Source organism: Asterias amurensis, chromosome 6 (assembly GCF_032118995.1).
Source record: "Asterias amurensis chromosome 6, ASM3211899v1".
Taxonomy (NCBI): Eukaryota; Metazoa; Echinodermata; class Asteroidea; order Forcipulatida; family Asteriidae; genus Asterias; species Asterias amurensis.
The window spans coordinates 8,132,977-8,154,959 of NC_092653.1; the positions used below are offsets into that span (position 1 = coordinate 8,132,977).

General features: G+C 38.0%; 2 protein-coding genes across 5 annotated transcripts in view; one reads left to right on the forward strand and one right to left on the reverse strand.

Moving 5' to 3' along the window:
• The window catches only part of LOC139938010 (uncharacterized), a 31,267-nt gene extending 29,097 nt beyond the window's left edge, over positions 1-2,170 (reverse strand). For 3 of the 4 annotated variants that reach the window (XM_071933355.1, XM_071933356.1, XM_071933354.1), the window contains exon 1: positions 1,453-1,592. In XM_071933355.1, coding sequence (XP_071789456.1) covers positions 1,453-1,502 — 50 coding nt within the window. In that variant the 5' untranslated portion in view covers positions 1,503-1,592. Of the gene's footprint in view, positions 1-1,452; positions 1,593-1,887 lie in introns of those variants that run through there. The other variant, XM_071933357.1, reaches the window with a different exon arrangement.
• A 1,661-nt stretch (positions 2,171-3,831) lies between these two features.
• LOC139937970 (thioredoxin reductase 2, mitochondrial-like) lies at positions 3,832-21,723 on the forward strand. Its single transcript, XM_071933283.1, has 17 exons — positions 3,832-3,941; positions 4,547-4,618; positions 5,829-5,885; positions 6,419-6,563; positions 7,216-7,290; positions 7,900-7,978; positions 8,789-8,851; positions 9,133-9,203; positions 10,069-10,088; positions 10,543-10,634; positions 12,209-12,380; positions 12,971-13,101; positions 13,335-13,430; positions 13,884-13,976; positions 14,790-14,861; positions 15,506-15,603; positions 16,127-21,723. Exons 1-17 carry the CDS (start codon positions 3,833-3,835, stop codon positions 16,248-16,250), a joined length of 1,569 nt encoding a protein of 522 aa, XP_071789384.1. The 5' UTR covers position 3,832; the 3' UTR covers positions 16,251-21,723.
• The last annotated feature ends 260 nt before the right edge of the window (positions 21,724-21,983 follow it).

Sequence of the window (21,983 nt, forward strand, 5' to 3'; positions counted from 1 at the left end):
ATATGGTTAGAAAGATGATGTAAAAGTAGAATACAATGATCTACACAATATATGCCTCGAAATTGCGTGGTTTTCTTTTTAACTCGCCCAATAACATGGTCGGCCATTTATGGGAGTCACAAATTTGACTCCCATAAATGGCCGACCGTGATAGTTCGCAACGTAAAAAGAAAACCGTGCAATTTTGAGAGATACTTGTGTGGATCATTATATTCTACTTTTAAAACATCTTTCTAACCATAAACATTTTATAACAAACGGTTACAAACGCTTTTTATAGACCAAGTTGTCCGATCCAAGGCAACGTGTTCCTTTAAAAGCTATAGCTTCTTATTATTACAGGCACATTGGAACATTTCTAACTATAAGCCATTTGCGAGTTAAATTTGAATAATGTCTGGTACAATGACTTGCTTAGTTACAATGCATCCTTTACATTTGAATTCCTCAGACTATCGAGACAGTTGCTACACCACGTGATTAGGGGCAAGCTTAAGGTATATTGATCAACCTCCAGAATGAGCAAACCCTGGTACGATTGTGCCATACACATCCATTCAGAATTTTGTATGGGTGTTGACTCTCTCTTATGTAACTACACGGAAAAGTTTCCGTATGGCGCCACCACTTTTTCATTCGAAATAAAATAATATAGTATCTAATTTACCTGATTGATATATCCCTTTTTGTAAAAATGAGTGAAAAAGTGGTGGCGCCATACGGAAAGTTATCCTAACTACACAAAAGCTTGCCCCTAATCATGTGGCGTAGCAACTGTCTCGATAGTCTGAGGAATTCAAATGTAAGCGGTGCATGGTAACTAAGCGAGTCGTTGTACTAGACATTATTCAAATCTAACTCGCAAATGGCTTATTCAACGAGGAGAATGAAGCCATGGTAAGTCATATAATAAACTGTAATGTAGGCCTATAGTTTTGATTGTTTGGGTTTGTTTTCATTCCCAATTTCTAAAAAATGCTGTAACTTATGCATACAAGTGCAAAATAAAAAAATCTAAAAATATCAAGACAATTGAATTAAACAATCAGTTTTCAAATGTTTGGAATACATAATAAAAAGTATTTAAAAATCAGTTTTACTCAAAGCGTATAGACCTACTCATTTGAAGCTTTGCAGGAATTTTGTTCCATGGAGAAAAATTATTCCTTCATGCACTATTCAAATGAATGAATAGACTAGAGTGTTTTGGAAAAAGTCATGTCACTTTAGGGTCTAGTACATTCCAAAACACTGACCACTGTTTCCTAAACTTGCTTGCATGTCCAGCATCAGGACATGTGCTTTTGGAGTCTGTGAAAACACATGTCCTGAGCATGTGGGCAAATTCTTGCCTCACAGTTTATAATACTAAATAGACACAATTGTATTGTAGGGTAGGGAACCATAGGAATGGCCAACCAATTACATTTATGAATGCCTAATTTACATTACCGAAAAAACATTTTCACTTGCTTGCATGCTGTAGAGGCTGCCATTTTCATTTCCACATTTGGTCAGTCTGTACCCCAACCATGGAATTCCTTTCAAGTATAAACCAATACTACAGTACCACCAGCCACAAGTGCACAAACCCAGGGCCCAGGCAGTAAAGCCTACCCCCCCCCCCCCCCCCCCGCTTCATGCATGGCAATTGGCTTGCACATTCATGAATTAATGCCATTGTGTGACAAAACCAAACGGAGAACTGCTAAAATTTAATTGGCGTGCTAGGGATCTTTACACCTCAAGAGAAGCACTTGAATGAACATGAACACTCTACTAATACCAGCCGTTAGTTTTTTGCATTACAATGACAAGAATTCAAGAGTAAAACCGGACACTAACAAAGGATTAGAAGACACACAAATTACCACCGTACATACGTACATAGACTTCGACGATCTTGCCTACACACATGAAATGCGTAGATACACAACACACGCAGAAGCCTTTCTCCTCACTCTGCCACGTATCTCGTCAACTTTCCGTCCGGTTTTCTTCCTAAAATTAGTTCTCCGGGATCGAAACCAGTCGAGATATGGTCAAACCAAGAAACAGAAATAATACGGGAATACAGAGAAGACACACGGGTGGCTATACTTCTATAGAACACGACATTTTGGTGGAATTTAAAGGGGCAAGAATGATAACAGTTCGCCAGTCAAATCAAACTTATTCACGCACAAACGTTAAATGCCCGGATGTAAACAAGTTTCTACAGGATTTACCTTTGAACCAGTCGCAATGTCAGTCTGGCTTACGAACAGCAGTTATCGCTTCTTATAGATGTACAGGCGGGGATAAGATCAATAGCTTGCACTTTATTTTTTAAAGGGATTTTTTTAGTGACCTAGAAGAGCACCGGCATTTTCATAGCTATGCATTTTTTTTCTCCTGACTTTTAACAAAATTATTTAGCACATTAATGGATTATTCATTTTATTCGCAATGTAGTGGCGGGGGCGGGACCCTCGACCCACATGGGTCTGTACTTTTTGTAAGACAAAAAACACAATGTCCACAGATTTACATTAAACATACACAGATTGAAGATAACGATGTAGAAAGCTTCCTTGAAAATATTATTTGCTGAGGTGCTGTAGTTTTTGACAAATGAGTAAAACAATTGCATGAAAACAATTTTCGTCTCAGTGATCATGAAACGAAAATTATTTTAACATGTAAAAACGTATTTTCACGAAATTGTTGTACTCATTTCTTAAAAAACTACAGCACCTCAGCAACTAAGTATTTTAATGTACGATTTCTACTATCATTATCTTCAAACGGTGTAAGTTTAATGTAAATCTATAGACATTGTGTTTTGTGTTACAAAAAGTACCCCAAAAAGTTATAACAAAAAAAGGAAACTCAGATGTGATTATTTTGGGGGATGGGATGTTTTTTTTTTTAAACTAACTTTTGCTGAAATACCGCAAGGAAAGTGATGTCTGTAGTTAAACTTGAAGTCTCTTGGTCACGGAGGGGGGGGGGGGGGAGGGGGGGGGGGGACCACTGACATGCTAAATCATGTCAGTGTGCATAAAATCGCGGGTAACTTCTGAAAAGGCTCTTTTCATTCAATAGCTCCCCGACCAGTAATTAAAAGTGTGACGTGCAACAGTACTGATTGTTCCGTGTTTTTCTAAGCATAAAATCAAAATGTCTCGCAAGCCGAGAACATCATTCCCTTATTAAAATTAGTCTTCAATTAAAAGGCCAAACAAATCTATAGTGCCGATACAAAAAAATGAACTTTTTGAGATAAATATAATAACGGTCGGGTGCGCTTTATAAAACAGGGCGCAACTGCAATCATGGTGCAGGGTGCGCGAGTGGCACTTTAAACTCATTTCACTGCACTGAGGGCCGCGACAATGTGGGCGCTTTATCTTTATTAGTATAGTAGGGGAGCCGATCCCTGCCGCCCCCTCCTCCTTTTTGCTGCTCATGAAGAAGACTAAATTTTCAAATAATTGGTTTTTAAAACCTCGGTCCTCTCAAGTGTTGAATGCGGGCTTCTGTTTGAAATATAAAATTGCATCTGTTCTAGTATAAACGGCTTCGTCAGCAGAGAGGCGGTTCTCAGAGGAGGTCAACAAGTTTCAATTATGAAACAATTTTCTTGGGAAAGGAGAAGAAATATTATCATGAATTAAGTGTGAAAAAATACCCTAGGGACCACACAATTGAATTTAACTCAAAACATTATAGTTAGTTCTTCATGGTTTTGCAACAGGGAGGAGGTAGGCTAATCGATAACCGGTGAATCGACTAACAAAAATAGGCCAACAGAGGGCGCTAGATTACTTAATTCAAGATGGCTGCGCCCATGAAGCAGTTTTCTTGCTTAATACACTGCGCAAAACTGAACCGTTTCCTCGCAATTGGTTTTCAATCAAGATTCAAAAACACACAAAAAAGATCAAGGAGTACATTAGGTAATTATTGTTAAATTATTGTGACTTTTGTGTTTATAAATATAGCTGAAATTGATAAACAAATTAAAGGAAATTATGCCGTTTAGTAAACGGTTTACCACGGACGGTGTGTTATTTACTGTGTACACTACAGATGCATAAATTAAATGAAGGTGGTACAACCGTGGGGAGGGGGGGGGCAACGGGGGGGGGGGGGGCAACGGGGGGGGGGGGGGGGCAACGGAGGGGGGGGGGGGCAACGAAGGGGGCGGTTGTATTCCAATAAGTTATCGTTTGTTTAGTCAGTTATGACTGCTGTCACTAAACAAAAAAGAGGGTTGTTGTTTGACTTTCACTTTCAGTTTGAATGATTGTTATAATTTTGATTTTTTTTTGTTGTCATTCATCAACAAACTTTTGTATACATTTCAACAACCAATAATGTTCTTATTCCTCCTTCATATAACTGTCTAAACCCAGTAACCACTAACTGGGGCTCTACTCTGTACTCATTAAAAAAAAGTTGTCCATTTGCTTTTTTTAGTACAATCAAATGCAAATGTCAAAGTTTAAAAAAATAAGTACAGTGCCCCCAGTTACATGGTCTTTCCTCATTGACTTTACAGCCCAAGGAAACAATGACTATGATCTAGCTGTCATTGGAGGTGGATCTGGAGGTCTGGCTTGTGCTAAAGAAGGTAAGGATGGGTTTGTTGACAGTTAAACCAAAGGAAAGGTAATTAATAAGTGAATCAGTTTGCAGAATATAATGATTTATTTGAAGGATCCCTCACCTTCCTCAATCTTAGGCATAACCCCCCAAAAAGTTACGTTGGCCCCCCAAAATAGGGTAGGCATAGGGATTTTTTTTCCTTCTTTTTTCCTCCTCCCAGCAACGAAAATGTTTTCTAATTGTTTAAGCCGATAGTATACACGGTTACAACAAAAAACAAGGCTACACACAACAAATAGTATTTATTATTTAAACTTTTGATGACATTTATTTTATTTTTATGTCTTTAATAGACTTTAGTCATTAAATTTCTTCCCTTGAAAAGATAAAAATAGCCAGGGTCGGCCATATTTTTAGGGTAGGTTGGGTTACGCCATCATAAAATTTTTGTTTTTTTATGCCTTTATGGTGGATGCCTTTAGCCACAAAAGATGCCCCTGTTTGTATATGTGGAAGGTGCCCACTGTTGTTACAGCACTTTAGCAATATGGTTTATTGTTTGGCCACATAGTAAAGTCAATCTAATTGTCTTCACCCAAAAGGGGGAAAAGCCCAATCCCATTTGGGGGCTGGGGTAGCCCAACTTGTTGGGCTGTTATGGCTCCCTTTTAATCATAATTGGCCACTTCGCCATTACACTATGACAACTACATGTGTGTAAGACTTATGTTACAGAAAGAGCCAAAAACAGCCCAACATGGTGGGCTAGGGCTAAGGAGGCTCACATTAGGTAAAATTATGTCAAAAGTTACTTGAAAGTTGTTTTTAGGTCGAATTATAAATTTGGGTGAAACCAATACACAGATCTGTTGTAATGATTAGAAGTCTAATGAATTTAACTAAAACTGAATGAGGTGACAAAGAAGTAGCATTTGGTCAAATTCAATAAAACAATTATTACTTTTTAATGGGAAATAATTTATATGAGAAAAAGATCCACTGTGCCAGATAAGAATTTCACATTGTTTGACTAATGTGACCTAATTAGTTAATAAAATGAATAATGAAAGTCTTTTTTGAAATTGCCTCTACACAGTGCCAGGATTTGACAGCTCTTTGTTTTCATTACCAGAAAGATATAACAGCAACAATTACATTTACAACTTATATAAGTCGTTTAAAATTCATATTTTATTGTTATAAATGTGACGTTTTTCCTGTTTTCTTTTGTCCAGCGGCTGCTTACAACAAAAAGGTTGTTGTCTTGGACTATGTTGAACCATCACCAATCGGTAATTTCATCATTACAATATTTTAGGGGAAAGAATCCCAAGATAACCCCTTGCATTGGCTGCCATCACTGAGGTCAAACAATGGAAGCACGCTGCGCACAACTCTCAGCCAATGATAAGTCTTCCTTTGGCCTCAGTGAGGGCACTGTTTAAACTTGTGATTTCATTAGTAAGGGCTCTATTTCTGTACAGTTGTTGGTTTTGGGTACTCCTTCTTGCACTGATTTTAAATGCACTTTGTCCCCCTTGAGTCCACTAGATGAAATGGAAAAAAAATAAGTATATTTTTTCACAAATATTTGCTCTTGGTCAATGATTTTGTTGGACACATTTTATGAGTGTAAGATTTGTCTTACTTGAAACTTCCTTAAAAAAAAGGAGATAACCTGAAAACACCCTCCCGATCACTCCCCAATAATTTTTTTTAAAAACTGTCTAAAAATTTGTGTGTTTGTACAAGCGCCTTCAGTGGTTTATATGTGAAATATATAAGAAAGCATTATAAGTTATTGTTATCTACCATAACTATCCAGGGACGCAATGGGGTCTCGGAGGAACCTGCGTCAATGTTGGCTGCATTCCCAAGAAGTTAATGCACCAGGCTTCTCTACTAGGAGAGGCTATTGAGGATTCTAGGCATTATGGCTGGCGGGTCCCTCCTGGTATCGACCACTCATGGTAAATCAATACACTCAATGGTAGGCAATCAAAGAAATCATGTACAATAATCAGCAGGCCTCAGATTTGTCTATTTTCGGTCAATCGGTCTTCGAAGTTGCAAGATAATAATGAAAGAAAGAAACACCCTGGTCACACAAAGTTGTGTGCTTTCAGATGCTTGATTTCGAGACCTCAAATTCTAAATCTGAGGTCTTAAAATCAATATTATGGAAATTACTTCTTTCTCGAAAACTACATTACTTCAGAGGGAGCCGTTTCTCACAATGTTTTATACTATCAACCTCTCCCCTTTACTCGTTACCAAGAAAGGTTTTATGCTAATAAATATAATAGTGTCCACTGCCTCAAAAAGAGAAAAATGTTAACATTTTGCCAAGTGAAGACAAAGCAGAGCTGCATTTTGTCTAAACTACTACTTTTACATTGTTCTAATCTATAAAAAAAATCATGACACCCTTCAATGGCAAAACAGCCTAACTAAACAAATGACATTTTGAGAAAAGAAAGTACAAAGATAAGCTGTTTTGCCACTACAATATAAAGTTTAACATATATACTCAGTATTGAGTTACTTAATTGTTTTTTTCTCTCCTATCAGGGGAAGATATACTCAGTTTTGAGTTTCTTGTTTTTGTTGTTCTCCTGTTAGGGAGACAATGGTTGAGGCAGTACAGAACCATGTCAGGTCATTGAATTGGGGTCACAGAGTTCAGTTGAAAGACAAGTAAGTCCATTACAGAAATTCAGTAAATGTCATTTAAATTTAGAGATTTATATTTTAAAAACTTATTGAATAGTTGACTTTTTATTCGTTTCAGGATGAGTGATGCTAATGTTATGATTGCAAAAGTTTATTCGAAAGTTTTTCTAAGTCCTATAAATCCAGTTTAAAAGAATTTGAAACCTATCAACTTGTTTCCTTATTTATTTAATTTTTTTAAGTTGAAGAACAACCTATGCAACAATTGTGGCAACCGTTTCCTGAAGTTTTCTTAGGTTGTCTTCACCATCATCATTCATACGTCCGCTGGACAGCAACTTTTCTTGTAACACAAGCTTTTCTTATAGACCTTTATCACGCTATCACCATCTTGGTCATGTTCCCTATTTCCAATAGCGGTAATGAATGCTAACATTCATTGCGCAAAAATGGCACCACACAATTATTTTGTCCAGCCTTAGTTTGCGTACAATGAGTTGGAATGGAGTAAAATCAAGATGGCCACACCGTCTATTCTATTTTGTTCTTGTGCTGGTCTCAGAATCTCCAGCAGGGAGAGCAGAACATCCTGTGACACTAAACTTGCTGTGTTATAATTATTCTAATTTACAGGAGAGTCGAATACCTTAATGCTAAAGGTACTTTTGTGGATGAACACACAATCAAAGCTGTCATGAAAAATGGAAAAGAGGTGAGAAGTTTTCAATATGCCAAAGGTAGTGGGCCTTTAATTTTGGACAATGAGCCTGAAGCCATTTCCCAATCCGAACAAAGGCGTCTGTGTGGTTCATGGCGTACACCTTGTTATTGGAAAATATTAAAGGCAGTGGACACTATTGGTAGTTACTCAAAATAATTATTAGCATAAAACCTTACTTGGTATAAGTAATGGGGAGCTGTTGATAGTATAAAACATTGTGAGAAACGGCTCCCTCTGAAGTAAAGTAGTTTTTGAGAAAGAAGTATTTTTCGACGAAATTTGATTTTGAGACCTCAGATTTAGATTTTGAGGTCTTGAAATCGACCATCTGAAAGCACACAACTTCGTGTGACAAGGGTGTTTTTTCTTTCATTATTATCTCGCAACTTCGATTGAGCTCAAATTTTCACAGGTTTGGTATTTTATGCATATGTTGAGATACAGCAAGTGAGAAGACCGGTCTTTGACAATTACCAATAGTGTCCAGGGGTCGATTTCACAAAGAGTTAGGACTCGTCTTATCTCGAGTTAGGACGAGTAACTCGTCCTAACTTAGGATTAATCTTGAGGTCTGCATGCTACAGTGCAGGGTTGGGACTCGTCCTAAGTCCTAAGATTAGTCTTAAGTTAGGAAGAGTTTTGTGAAATCGACGGCTGTGTCTTTAATTAGCCTTCGAGAAAGACTCTAGGGTCGAAACATCAGACCATCAGCAATTTTGGGGGGAAATAGTATACCCTTGAATGTGAGCTACATCAGTTTAAAATCCATTGAATTAATCGAGTTTTCTCTCTGTGTTTTAGAGAAAATTAACTGCCGGTAATGTTGTCATAGCAACAGGAATGCGGCCTAGATACCCAACAGATGTAAGTATTTTGTATACTTTAACTGTTAACTACATCTGATCCAAAGTTATAAGTTAGCTGTCCGTAAACTAATCCAAGTTCAATAGTTTTAAGACAAAAAGGGGATTAGGATAAGGTAGTATTAAAGGGACCAGGCCTGAGGGCAGTGCCGTAACTAGACATTTTTCATTATTTGTTTTTCTTTCTTTTCTTTTTCCCCCCTTTTTTTTGGGGGGGGGGGGGTTTGGAGCAGATTTTCATCTAGTCATTGAATATTTCTAACTTTGCTGTTTCTTCTTCAGGTCCCAGGGGCTTTTGAACACAGCATCACTAGTGATGATATTTTCTCATTGACAAAATCCCCAGGAAAAACGTAAGTTCTTGATCGGAGGAGAAAAAAAAGTGGCTTTGCAGTTTTGTTCTGACTACATTCTTAGTATCATAGGGATTTATAATGAAATTTCAACCCCACAAAAAAAGTATGCCTGCATGCTGAATGTTTCTTTTGTGTGGGTGATTGGGTTTGTTTTGAGGCAGGAATAGAGTTGTTATACATGACAAACTTTGTGAAATGTTAGTAAGGGTCGGTATCAGAACATCGAGTTTAAAACTTAATGACTTATCTCTGTTTTAAATGTAATTTTTAATCAAGTTTGAATACAAATTCATTTTGCCCAAAGAGGTTGACTCACTAAGAAATGCACTTTTATGCATTGCCTTCATTTGAAATCTTTTTTGGGGTTGCTAACATTTTGGGCTCAATTTCACAAAGCACTATGATTGCTGTAGTGATTTGTATCCTGGGCCCAATTTCATAGCGCTGCTTAACAGTAAGCAAATTTTTAAGCTTACTGTAGCAGACAAATTTGCTAAGGTGCAAGCGTATTTCACAAGTAAGCAGAAAAATTGGGCGGCCATATTGTGTGTTTACCGTGGATTTGCATTGTGACCTCATTTATTTTTGTGCGGTAAGCACCGGAAGGTTAGCATGCCTTTTTGTGTGCATACGGTTAGCAGCACTATGAAATGGAAATCACACAGTAAGCACAAAATCGGCCGCTAAGCAGCCCTGATATCACAATTACGATTGATATGCTTCTTAAGATGAATATTTTTTTCTTTGCAAAATACAGCACAGATCTGTTGGAATTTCTCAATGTATTTGCCTAACCATGAACAATCTGCACAATCTGATAATTTAAACTTTGAAAGTTAATTTCACTTTTCTTCATTTTCAGGCTCGTAGTTGGAGGCAGCTGTATCCTTTGAAAAGCTAAAGACAGAGTCTGATAATGTTTATTTTCAACAAATCGCTCCAGGACAGTTCTTTTTCAGAACTGAGAAGTCTCCCGAACACCCGAACAATCTACTCCGTGGTAGTAGAATAAAGCAAGACAGTTCTCTAAGAACCAACTCTACCTGGCAAGTAGATGCACACATGGTGTTACCGCAAACCAAATATATATCCATTTTCTTTATTTTAAAATTTAAATTAATATAATGGTAGATCATGGATCTTGAGAAGGGTTCATCAATTCTTATTCTTTTATTCGCAAGAAACATGAGAGCCAAGGGAAGTTTTTTGGGAAAACCGTTTGAGTTTTAAAATTCTAACCTTTGGTTCTTAAACTGTTGTGTTTATAACATCAAGGAGCTTCTGCTAAAGTTTCTGCCAACAACTTTTTATTTGCTCCTCAATATCAAGACATCAGATGTTGCTTTAGAGTGTGCAGGTTTCTTGAATGGCATTGGCTTACCAACCACTGTAATGGTACGGTCCATATGCCTGAGAGGGTTTGACCAGGTAACACACTGATTTCTCATCAATCAATATTTCAGGATTTGACCGTTGAACTGTTTCTTTTAGACCACTCTTCACACAGTATGGCGTCTTCTATGATATTTCCAATTCTCTATTTAATGCTTCAAATCTAGGCAGACGATGTGTTCAAATGCAATTTGGTTAAAAAAAATGACACAGCAATACATGTGTATTGCAAGTTTTGATAACATTCGTCAGAAGATTGGGGTCATGAAGGTGGCACAGTAGTATTTGTACATGTAGTTGATGAAATCATTACCAAGACTCAGTGGCAATTGTTGTACTAAAGTGAAGGTCACCTTGAGGGTCACCTTGAGGGTCACCTTGGGGGTCACCTTGAGGGTCACCTTGAGGGTCACCTTGAGGGTCACCTTGGGGGTCACCTTGAGGGTCACCTTGAGGGTCACCTTGAGGGTCACCTTGAGGGTCACCTTGAGGGTCACCTTGAGGGTCACCTTGAGGGTCACCTTGAGGGTCACCTTGAGGGTCACCTTGAGGGTCACCTTGAGGGTCACCTTGAGGGTCACCTTGAGGGTCACCTTTGGTAATCATTCAAAAAATTGACCATAAAACTTTTTTGGTGAGGAGCACTTGGGGAGCTGTTGATAATACATGTATATAAAACATTGTTAGAAACAGCATCATTTGAAGTACTGGTAATGCAGTCTTAGAGAGAGAGGTTAATTTTCACCCAAGAAAAGCTTCTGTCAGGCATGAAGCCTTTTCAGACATCTGAAAGCACACATTTCTATGCAACAAGGGAGTCTTTTTCGTTCTTTATTTTCTTGCAACTTCTTTGACCAATTGAGTCCAAATTTTCACAGGTTTGGTTATTTTATGCATATGTTGGAATACACCAAGTGAGAAGACTGGTCTTTGACAATTACCAAAAGTATACCCTGCCTTTATAATAACATGCATTCCTAAAACCATCTCAACTCCTTTGGAGTATGCAGCACTGCCAGCCAGATTGATGCACAGTTTTGCTAATCAATCACATCTCAACTCTACCCTCGCAGTTACCCATTTACTACTAGCTGATGAGATGCAGTTATAAAGTGTCTTGCTCAAGGACACAAGTGTCACGATCAGGATTTGAACGCACACTCCGATAACTCGGCCGTCAGAACATGAGTTTGATGCTCTAGACTTCTCAGCTACAACACACTGCTGTATTGTGGTCGCTGGGAGCTGAGATGGTTTAAGGAGTGAATTAAGGCCCAATGACCAGGGGTAATAGTGTGAAGTGCTTTGGGACGCCCTCCGGGTGTGAAAAGCGCTAGATAAAAATTGGCTATTATTGTTGTTATTACTAATGCTAATCGTAAGAGCTATTACAGTAGAGAATTCTCCCGAGTTCCTTAAAAAAAGTACTCTGCGGCAGTAACACATTATAGCAAGACAAGTTCTCAAAAGAACATAATCTACCCAGCTACACATGGTATTACCGCAAACCAAATATACATTGATACCTAAACATGCAATGCCTCGAATCTCATATAGCTATTACACTTATTAATATTAAAACTGTCCATTATTATTATCATTCATGACAGCAAATTGCTGGTCTGGTAACAGACCACATGCAAGCTGCAGGAGTGGGCTTTCTTCGAGAGTGTGTACCAACCAGACTAAGTAAGAACGACGACGGAACAATAAAAGTTATTTGGAAGAGTTCCAACAGAGAGGAGATGAGTGAGACATTCGACACTGTGCTCTTCGCAATCGGTAAGAAGATGAACTGAAAGGAATTTTGTGGTTACTGGAATAAATCCCACCCGAATAATATGCTTGAGGGAATACTAAACACACGTAGGTTTATAAATCAAGCTTAATATTCTTTATCCCAATGTCATTTCCATCTAATAAATTTTGCTACTGGCCAACAATTCAAAATAAAATTTAAATAGCTATTTTTTATAGTTTTAAGAAAGTGATAAGCTCTTACGTAAGTTATTGCGCGAACTAATTGTGTTTAAAGCTTGTATAGTTGGTACTATCGTGTGTCCTGTTAAAGAAAGACTCCTAATATGTAGGATTTAAACTGCCTCAAGCTACCAGGCAATCTCGGTTGTCAAGTGGTAAGACATCTGCTCTAGAATGGCAAAGGTCGTGGGTTCGAGATCCGTCTGAGTAAATTTGCCTGTGGATTTGTTCACGGGAAATGGGGAAATTACTGAGCATACAGCGGTCTAAACACATCTATGTACAATGAAGGAGGGTAAACCAATTAACATTCTTTATCTGGAAGCAAATTTAACATCTAGCTTGTTTGTATTTTAAACTTTGGATAAGCCAGATTCTGTTTTTCTACGCAGGGAGAGATCCACAAACCTCTGAACTTGGTCTTGAAAACACAGGCGTAATACTCCACTCTAATGGAAAGATGCAAGGCAAGAATGAGCAGAGTTCCGTTCCACATATTTATGGCATTGGGGATATCCTAGAGGTAAAGTCACTCTCTTGCTTCAAACCTAATTTGATATTTTGTCCTGAAGATTTTGCAAAGTTTCAATTCATTCAAATTGTAGGTCAACAGTCTAAAATAAATGATTTATCCACAGAAGAGAAAAAAAACTGTCAACAATTAGAGCTCTAAAGATTGAAGCTCTTAATAAGAAAAGTGACAATTTCCAAAATAAAGTCCTTTCCGTTTTTCCTTGGTTTAATTTACATTCTCAGGGCGGTATGGAATTAACGCCAGTTGCTATCAAAGCGGGGAAACTTCTGGCGCATCGACTATTTGGAGAGAGGTCTGAGGTTATGAACTATGAACAGGTATGTATACATGTACATGTACTTACTGTGCTCTGAGAAACCTAAGGTTATAATAGAGTTTGTAAAATTGACCTTTGAACACTAGCTGCCTGTTAAGTGAGATGGTGTGCTTCAACATGCTTGAAGGTTCTAGCAATGTGGGCACTAGTGGTTATTTATGTCAAAAGAGAGGGTAAACATAACAAAAATTCAAAAGGTTTACAAGTTGCAGAAACTTATGCCGTATAAAATCTGGTTAATACTTCCTGCGAATTCAAATGCTATACGAATGTTAACATCACAGGGCTGTTTTCGCTGTGAATGTTTCACAGGAGTTGAACACAGCTCAACTCTTCCAAATTATTTGTTGAGAATCTGTATGGTCACTTCAAATTTTCCCGCCTTTGGTGTTAAGGTTTCTTTTTAAAGTAGAATCAGAATTGTTAATTAGGATGGCTGTTCCTCATCCTGCAGGTAGCAACAACAGTCTTCACTCCCCTTGAGTACGGCACTGTGGGACTGTCAGAAGAGGGCGCTATTCGGATACACGGAGAGGACAACATCGAGGTTGGTGAAGATTTATTAATAAAACTGTCTTTTGGTTGTAGTAATGAGGCAGTATGACAACGGAGCACAGCCAAGATCGAAAGTGTTTGATTTTTCCCGAGGGAGGAAAACCGGATGTTCTGGAAAACCCTTGTGGCACAGCAGAGAACCAACGCACAACTCAACTCACATATGGCCCCGGGGTCATCTTGGTGAGAGGCGACGCTTTACGCACACGTCAACCATGCCACCCTCGTAAACATTGTAAAGAAATCAAGCAAGCAGGGCATCAGTGTGTGTGGAAAAGCAACGGCTGCTTCCGAGTTGTAGGTGCGAAAGAAGCCATGTTTGACCACGCACACTGGACCTGGCTGCTTGGTTTGTTCACATTGTATGACCCAATGTGACTCACAGGTTTTCGGTCGCCGATTGTGTCCATTGGTCATGATAGTGTATGGTCCTGAATCTCCTAAGTTTAACTAACTTTAGAGGAAAAGTTTTCCACTTTTTATTCATCTTTACATTTGTATGTCTATCAAGTGGTTGTTCGAAGGCCAATTTCATAGAGCTCGCTTATGCAGAAAATATTGCTTATCATCAAATTTCTGCCAAGTTCTCTTAAGCAGGATACAAGTCACATACAGCACATGGGATATGGTAAATTGGCTGGTAAGCTATTTCCGGTAACCAAACATTTATTTGTGTCAAACATCTACTTGTTGGGCTTAAGCAGCTCTCTGAAAATAGGCCCTGGCTTTTAAGATTGTTAAAACTGGCTGCTATTAAATCAACATGCGTTGGACCCACTTTCAATTCTTTCAATTTTGTTGACAGGTTTACCATTCATTCTACAAGCCGCTTGAGTACACTGTCCCAGACAGATCGTCAGATCAGTGCTACATGAAGGTAAACATTGTAACTCACATGAACCTACTAAGCTCCATACATGCTCAGCTTTACAGGAAAACAAAGATAGCGTTGTACACTGTAGGTTTTACATTTCTATTTGCGATTTGTTGTTACAAAAAAACAGTTCAAGTCGTGTTTCTAGTGTTTTGTTTTGCCTTTTGCAATTCCAAACTATTTAGAATTTACCACTCAGTTTCCCTTGTGGTTTATAACTTGAAATAACAAAACAGGACAAAACAACAGTGTGCCTTAACACACCTTTTCATAGAGCTACTTAACCAGAAAATACTGCTTTATAATTTTCTGCTTAGCAGAAATGAGCAGGATACCAGTCACAAATTGTACATGTGCTATGGTAGTTTAGCTGGTAACCTTGTTCTGGTAAGTATAAGTGTGTTGTGCTTAGCTATTTTTTTGTGCTTGAGCAGCTCTAAGAAACTTTGGGCCCGGGTAATAGCACTCCACACTAACCGTTAAAAATAGCACTATGTTTCCAGCATACGCAAGTTTTATGTTTACTCGAATGAACTGTACTATAAGTGCAGTTTGGCATGTCGATATCACGTATGTGGTGGGATGTTTGGCTGACAGCCTGGTATTTTGAGCAAAGTGACTTCATTTGTGTTGTTTGTTCTTTACAGGTTGTGTGCTTACGAGAAGGAGATCAAAAGATTCTTGGGCTTCATGTTGTAGGACCACATGCTGGGGAGATCACCCAGGGGTTCGCAGTTGCAGTCAAGTAAGTACAGGCTTTCCTGGTCAATTTCAGCAAAATACCATTCAATTTCAATAACACACATTCCCCCATCCACTCATTCAAACTAGGGTTTCTTTTAGCTATTAATTCATTCAACTTTGTTATGGTACACACACGATTTCCTTTTTCTCATTCAGATTCGCTTCAGTCATTCTATTTCCTTTATAGGCATTCAAGACTACGCTTTGACCATTTTAAAGTTTTTCTACTACCTTTTTACACTTTAAATAAACTTTGATAAACTGTAATGGTTGACCAGCTCTTGCTGTTGGCTTTTATGAAAAGTGGTCGAGTAAAAAATGTGTGCCATCAAAATTCTTTCTTTTTCACCAAGCTCTGTGTTGCATACACTCTGTGGACATTACTTTGTTCTGTTCACTCCAGAAAAAACAAACATATAATGCTTTATACAACCGAAGTCTGCAGTAGGCAGCAAAAAAACGTTATTGCCATTATTTTAAGGGTGTTTTCCAAACGTATACATGTACCTTACCTTTAATTCCAGATGTGGTGTGACCTACATTCAACTGGCCTCCACAGTTGGCATCCATCCAACCAGCGCAGAAGATCTAGTCAAAATTAACATCACCAAGAGATCTGGACTTGACCCCACCGTAACAGGCTGCTGAGGTTAAGCCCCTCCCTCTGCCATAACACCCCTCCCTCCAGCTGGTATGACTAATGAAAATCACAAAACCAATTCAATAGGATGATTTTGTTGTTGTAAGTGTTTTCAGAAAGATGTGAAATTAAAGTTTCAAGGCCCGATTTTTGCCGGAATAATGTAAACAAATTTTGACAGATGATGCTGTTTCAAACGAAAAAGAAAAAACATGCACAAATCTTCCACAGACAATGCACAAAGTATGTGTAACATGCAAAATTGTTTTACATGATGATGAACACCCCACCGCTAGTTATGTTTCAATTTTTTTTTTTTAACTGCCACTGATCATTGGTGTATTTTTTTTCTTTGTGCAATCCTTTTGTTTATTGCTTATAACTTTTTCAAATCTATAAAAGTAGCTATTCCAACTTTAATCTGAAATCGGCCCAAAATCGAACCTAGCATCTTTAAAAACCACACATAATTTATTTATTGAAATTGAAAATCGAATTGGAATGCTAGCATTAAGGATCTAACCAGCTGAGGGGTGAGGTGTGGGCGGAGGGAGTTGTGTCAGTGAAACTTGTTTTCACTTTCTTGTATTCAAAGGCCATTCCAGTCACTGAATTCATTCAAATATTCCTTACAAAAGTTTTTAGCGAAGCCGAAGTGGTTAAGAGCACCGGACTGAAGCTGTGGTGTCTCTGATCTGCAGAGTGTGGGTTCGAGTCCTGGTTGTAGAACTTGTGTCGTTGAGCTAGATATTTTACGACATTTTTTGGATTAAAGGCACTGGACACTATTGGTAATTGTCAAAGACCAGTCTTCTCACTTGGTGTATCTCAACATATGCATAAAATAACAAAGCTGTGAAAATTTGAGCTCAACTTGTCATCAAAGTTGCAAGATAATAATGAAAGAAAAAACGGAGTTGTGTGCTTTCAGATGCTTGATTTCGAGACCTTAAAATCTAATTCTGAGGTCTCGAAATCAAATTCGTGAAAATTACTTCTTTCTCTAAAACTATGTTTACTTCAGAGGGAGCCATTTCTCACAATGTTTTATACTACCAACAGCTCTCCATTACTCGTTACCAAGTAAGGTTTTATTCTAAAAATTATTTTGAGTAATTACCAATAGTGTCCACTGCCTTTAATGAGTTGGGATTAACCCCGGTGTTTTTGGTTCAAATATAGCAAGCACCCGGGCCTGCATACTACATTGACTAAAGTTCACTTATACAGCATCCTTGGTTTCATTACCAGAAGTATATAACGACACTAATTATTCAGAATTTTGTATAACAAAGAATCCGTTGGGTGTCCTGAACTTAATATTACAGGTCGCAGAGTTTGTGCAGAGTTTTGTTTTTCTTCAACGATTTTATTTTGAATGTTTAGTGACTGGAGTGGCCGTAAAGCAAAGCCCATAATACTGTCTCTATGACAGTTTGTCTTTAAACCAGTTACGGGTAGGACAGACTTGAGAAAAATGACAGTTGTTTGTTCTTTGATGTTTTCATGTACCTAAAGACGATTGAGTTATATAAAGAAGTAGATGGCGCACTGGTGATACTGCGTGCACAAACACGACGGGACTGCAAGAAGACACGCGGGCCATTTTGTAAGATGAATGTTGTACAGATGTACGCTGAATATGAAACTACACGGTGTATGCATATGATAAACACACGCTATGCTGTTCTTTATCACTTTACCGAATGGCAGCAGACCCGGCTGCGTAACTAGGCCAGTGCACCCCCTAGTACTTATATGTAACTCTTTGCAAAAGACCCATCTCAGTTGATGTTGTAGTCTTAGTACAAGATGTTGTAGTCTTAGTACAAGATGTTGTTGTTCATTATCACTCAACTATTGCGATTCCCCGCTCCGTGCCTCACATACAATGGCGTGCGTTGTTGGGAAAACTTCTCACTTCAACACATCCACTGCTTCCAGAAACGCCCGCTTTTGGTGGAATAGTCGTACAACGCATGTGGTGTTGAGTGTATGTAGGCCCTATGGTTTAACTAACTCAACAAGAACGTCTTGTACCAAGACTAATGATGGCACTACTGGTACTATTTCGCTTGCCATGCTGGAATTCTTACATTTGAATGTTGCACACACACACATGATACTTGAGCTCCATGAATATTGCGCTTCAAAGCGCAACGCTGGATGGCATTACACGTAGGTATCCTACAAGTGCATAAAATTCCAGCATGGCAGATTGCGACAGAAATGTGACATTACTGAGATGGCTCTACTGACCAATCCATAGTTTCATAATCTTCTTGTTAAAAACAATTATTTAAAGAGAATATGAATGAAGCACAGTGGACAGTGCGATTTTTTTTTTTGTACAAATATATTTATTTCCCATAACTACAAAAATTACTTCTTAGTACAGTTTAAACGTCTTTAACGAAACACCACAAAGAAGACATACTCAGTGAGAATGAACAAAAAAAGTTAAATTAAATTTGAATTAATTAAAATATATCAACTCCAAATGTAGAGATTGTTCTGTGTGTTTTATTTTTTACAAGGGTCTGATTTTGGCCACAAAGCTGTTGGTTACATAAATTGATTATTAGCTAAAATTAACACCATAGCGAAAAGGGCCCAATTTCATAGAGCTGCTTAAGCACAAACAAATTTTGCTTACCAGAATATGGTTACCAGCCAAAATTGCGATACAACATGTACCATCTGTGACTGGTATCCTGCTTTTTTTCTTCTTATCAGAAAGTTGTTATAGAAGCGTTACACAATTGGTAAGAAACAAAAATCAGGAGGATCACAGATTTACATTAAACTTGGTCTAATGATGATGATAGTAGAAAACATCCCTTGAAATATTTCTGTCTGAAATGTCATATTTGATGAGAAATAAATAATCTAACTTCGCGTTTGGAGTTTATCCCTCAGTTAGCATTTTATTCATTTTTATTTTAGTATCGATGCAATGCAAAATTTGTAATCAGTTTTTCACTATTCTCTCGTGACCCAGATGGCCGATTGATCTCAAACTTCTACAGGTTTGTCAGTTTATGTATATTGTGGATAACATGAAGTACTTAAACTGCCAGCAACTGTTTTGTATAGCAAAAACCAATTCTGTACTGTTCCTTTAAGATTTGTATCTACTCAAGCAGCACTCTAAAGATGGGCCTACGATACAGGCCTGATACTTCTTTCCCTGTAGGAGCAAGGCAGTTTTTTTAATATTATTATTAAAGAGTGGCTCAAGATCAATTTGAGTTTTGTGATGCACTCATTTTCCAATAGAGAGACCTCATGATAGTGGGGACACAATAAGCCACTTTTGAGTTCCAGCTGCGCACGTCTGTTACTGCTGACAACGCATGTTGTCTATCTCCAATAACCTTTTGACAATACCAGCGGGTATTGTCAAAAGGTTACGGGAGATAGACAAACCCCGTTGTCAGCAGTAACAGACGTGCGCCGCTGACATTCCGAAGTGGTTTGTTATAATAAGTCTCTACCCTAACAATAAAATGGTGTAAAATGTTTACGTCACCGGACATAAAAACCAAATGGGTCTGCTACATTTCAAAGAGGACTTTTTGCACCAGTCAAATGGTCAAACTCAATGCAGTTTTGATTGAATAAATTAATTGGCAATGTTTTCTGCTCGAGCAGCTATTCAAATTGCACTGTTGTTATGAATGTTTGCTTGTTTATGCAAGTGGGCATTAAAGACAATTATGGTGAATGAAGTGAAGTTTGTTTACTGGCTGGAAAGCTCAGTGAAAATTTTTACCATTACCAACTTCCAATCCTCCCGAGAAATATTTCCGCTTTTTAAAAAAGATTGTCCAATTTGAAAAGTAGCCTTCCAACCCCCCTCCTTCAACTCTCCCCCCCCCCCCCTCCCCCTTCAACTCACTGGTGCTTACTTTGATTGCCACAACCAAAATAAGTGCACAAGATAGTGTGACTAAAAATCAACTGCTTTTCCCTGCTTTCACTTAAACCGGGACTTGATGAAATTGTCACTTTCAACTTTCATGAAGACAGACCCCAACTACATTTCAGCCAGAGTGTCGGGGGGGGGGGGGGGGGGGGGTGCCTAACTATTGTTATAGGGGACAAGCCCAACTATTTGATGTTAATACTCACTCAATTAGGCCTACAATAAAAGTTGCAAACAAGGCGTGAATTAAAGGGTTAAAAATATAAACAATTCATGTAGCTGTTATTCACACTTTAGTCTGAGGAATTCAAACTTAACCAGTAGCTCGTGACTCGGCAAGTCATTGTACCAGACATTATTCAAATCTAATTTGCAAAGGGCTTATGTAAGAGATGTTACATCATTCAGTATGCATCCCTGGGGACATTATCATACCACCAGAGAACTGTTCCTGGGTAGAGCAAAACATAAATTTGTAGCCTCGGAATTGTTTTTGGTTTAGAGATTTACAAGACGTGGAGTGGATTAACAAGATGTGAAGTTGATTTTTATATAATTTAAAAAAAAAATTGTTTTTTCTTCTTCATTTTTAAAACATTTTTTTAACGTGTTCAGTGAGTGTGCATAACAGACTGACAATATTCATAACCTTTGTGAAGAATGATTAAAATGCAAATGAAAAATAGTATAAGCTGTTGCAAAGTGCTTAACACCCCAAAAATAGTTAGTGGATGGCCTGATGTTTCATGTCTAGCCGAGTCTTTCTCGAAGGCTAAAAAAGGATTAGGGTTTGAGACTCTGCTAGGGTTGAAACGTCAGGACACTTGCCATCAAAGGACTGCTGAGGTCATTGAAGGCCTGATATGTAGTTTGTTCTTGTCAGGGCAGGGCAGTTTTCATCTTAGTGAAGGGAACCTCAGTGATTGAACAATTGAAATTGTTATTAGAACATATCAAAGGGCAATTGTCTATGTTGCCTCTGTGAAATATTAGGCCTGCAATTAGTCAGAAAATAACATTTTTAATAAATTTAAATAAAACATGGGGATTTTAAAATAATTTAATAAATGATTTTATTTCACATAACATTTATTTATATTTACATATACATTTGTATAGACAGGACGTTTTGTCAAACTGTTGAACGTGTGGATAACTTTACAAGGCACAATAACAAGGTGACATGCAAACAACCAGCACGTATAAAAAAAGAAATTATAAAATCAAGAGTAGGAAATTTCATTTTAAAAAGTCTACCATTTTGTGTCTAAAATCACTTTTACCCTGAGTTCAGTCAGGCACATTATATGGTGTATTTGGACCATTTTGTTAAACTCATTCCCAGCACACTTCCACAGTAAATGCTTACTTCAAATTTGGGCAAAATTTTACGGCGTGATTACGGCACCTTGTAAGCTGATGGTTTCTACTTATGGCACCTTGTAAGCTGATGGTTTCTACAGACTGTAAATGCAGAATTCTGCAGTAAGTACCACCAAGACACTAGGCCCAGGGCCCAATTTCATAGAGCTTTTTCAACACAAAACGTAGCATAGTACGAACAAATTTTGCTTTTAAACAGAAACAAGTTTTCATCCCAAAATACTGTGTTATTTTTACCATCGCTTTCCAGCGTATTTTTGATGAGCAGTAACAATGGTTCGGGAATAAAAGTGTGGGAATTAAATTGCATCTAAAGATATGGTGTGTGTCACATGTACAGTGCGTATACCGCACAGTAAAATATTGGCAGTTTTAGTACAAAAATAGCACACCCAGAATTTATTTTGGCTGACCTACAGTGCGTACTGTA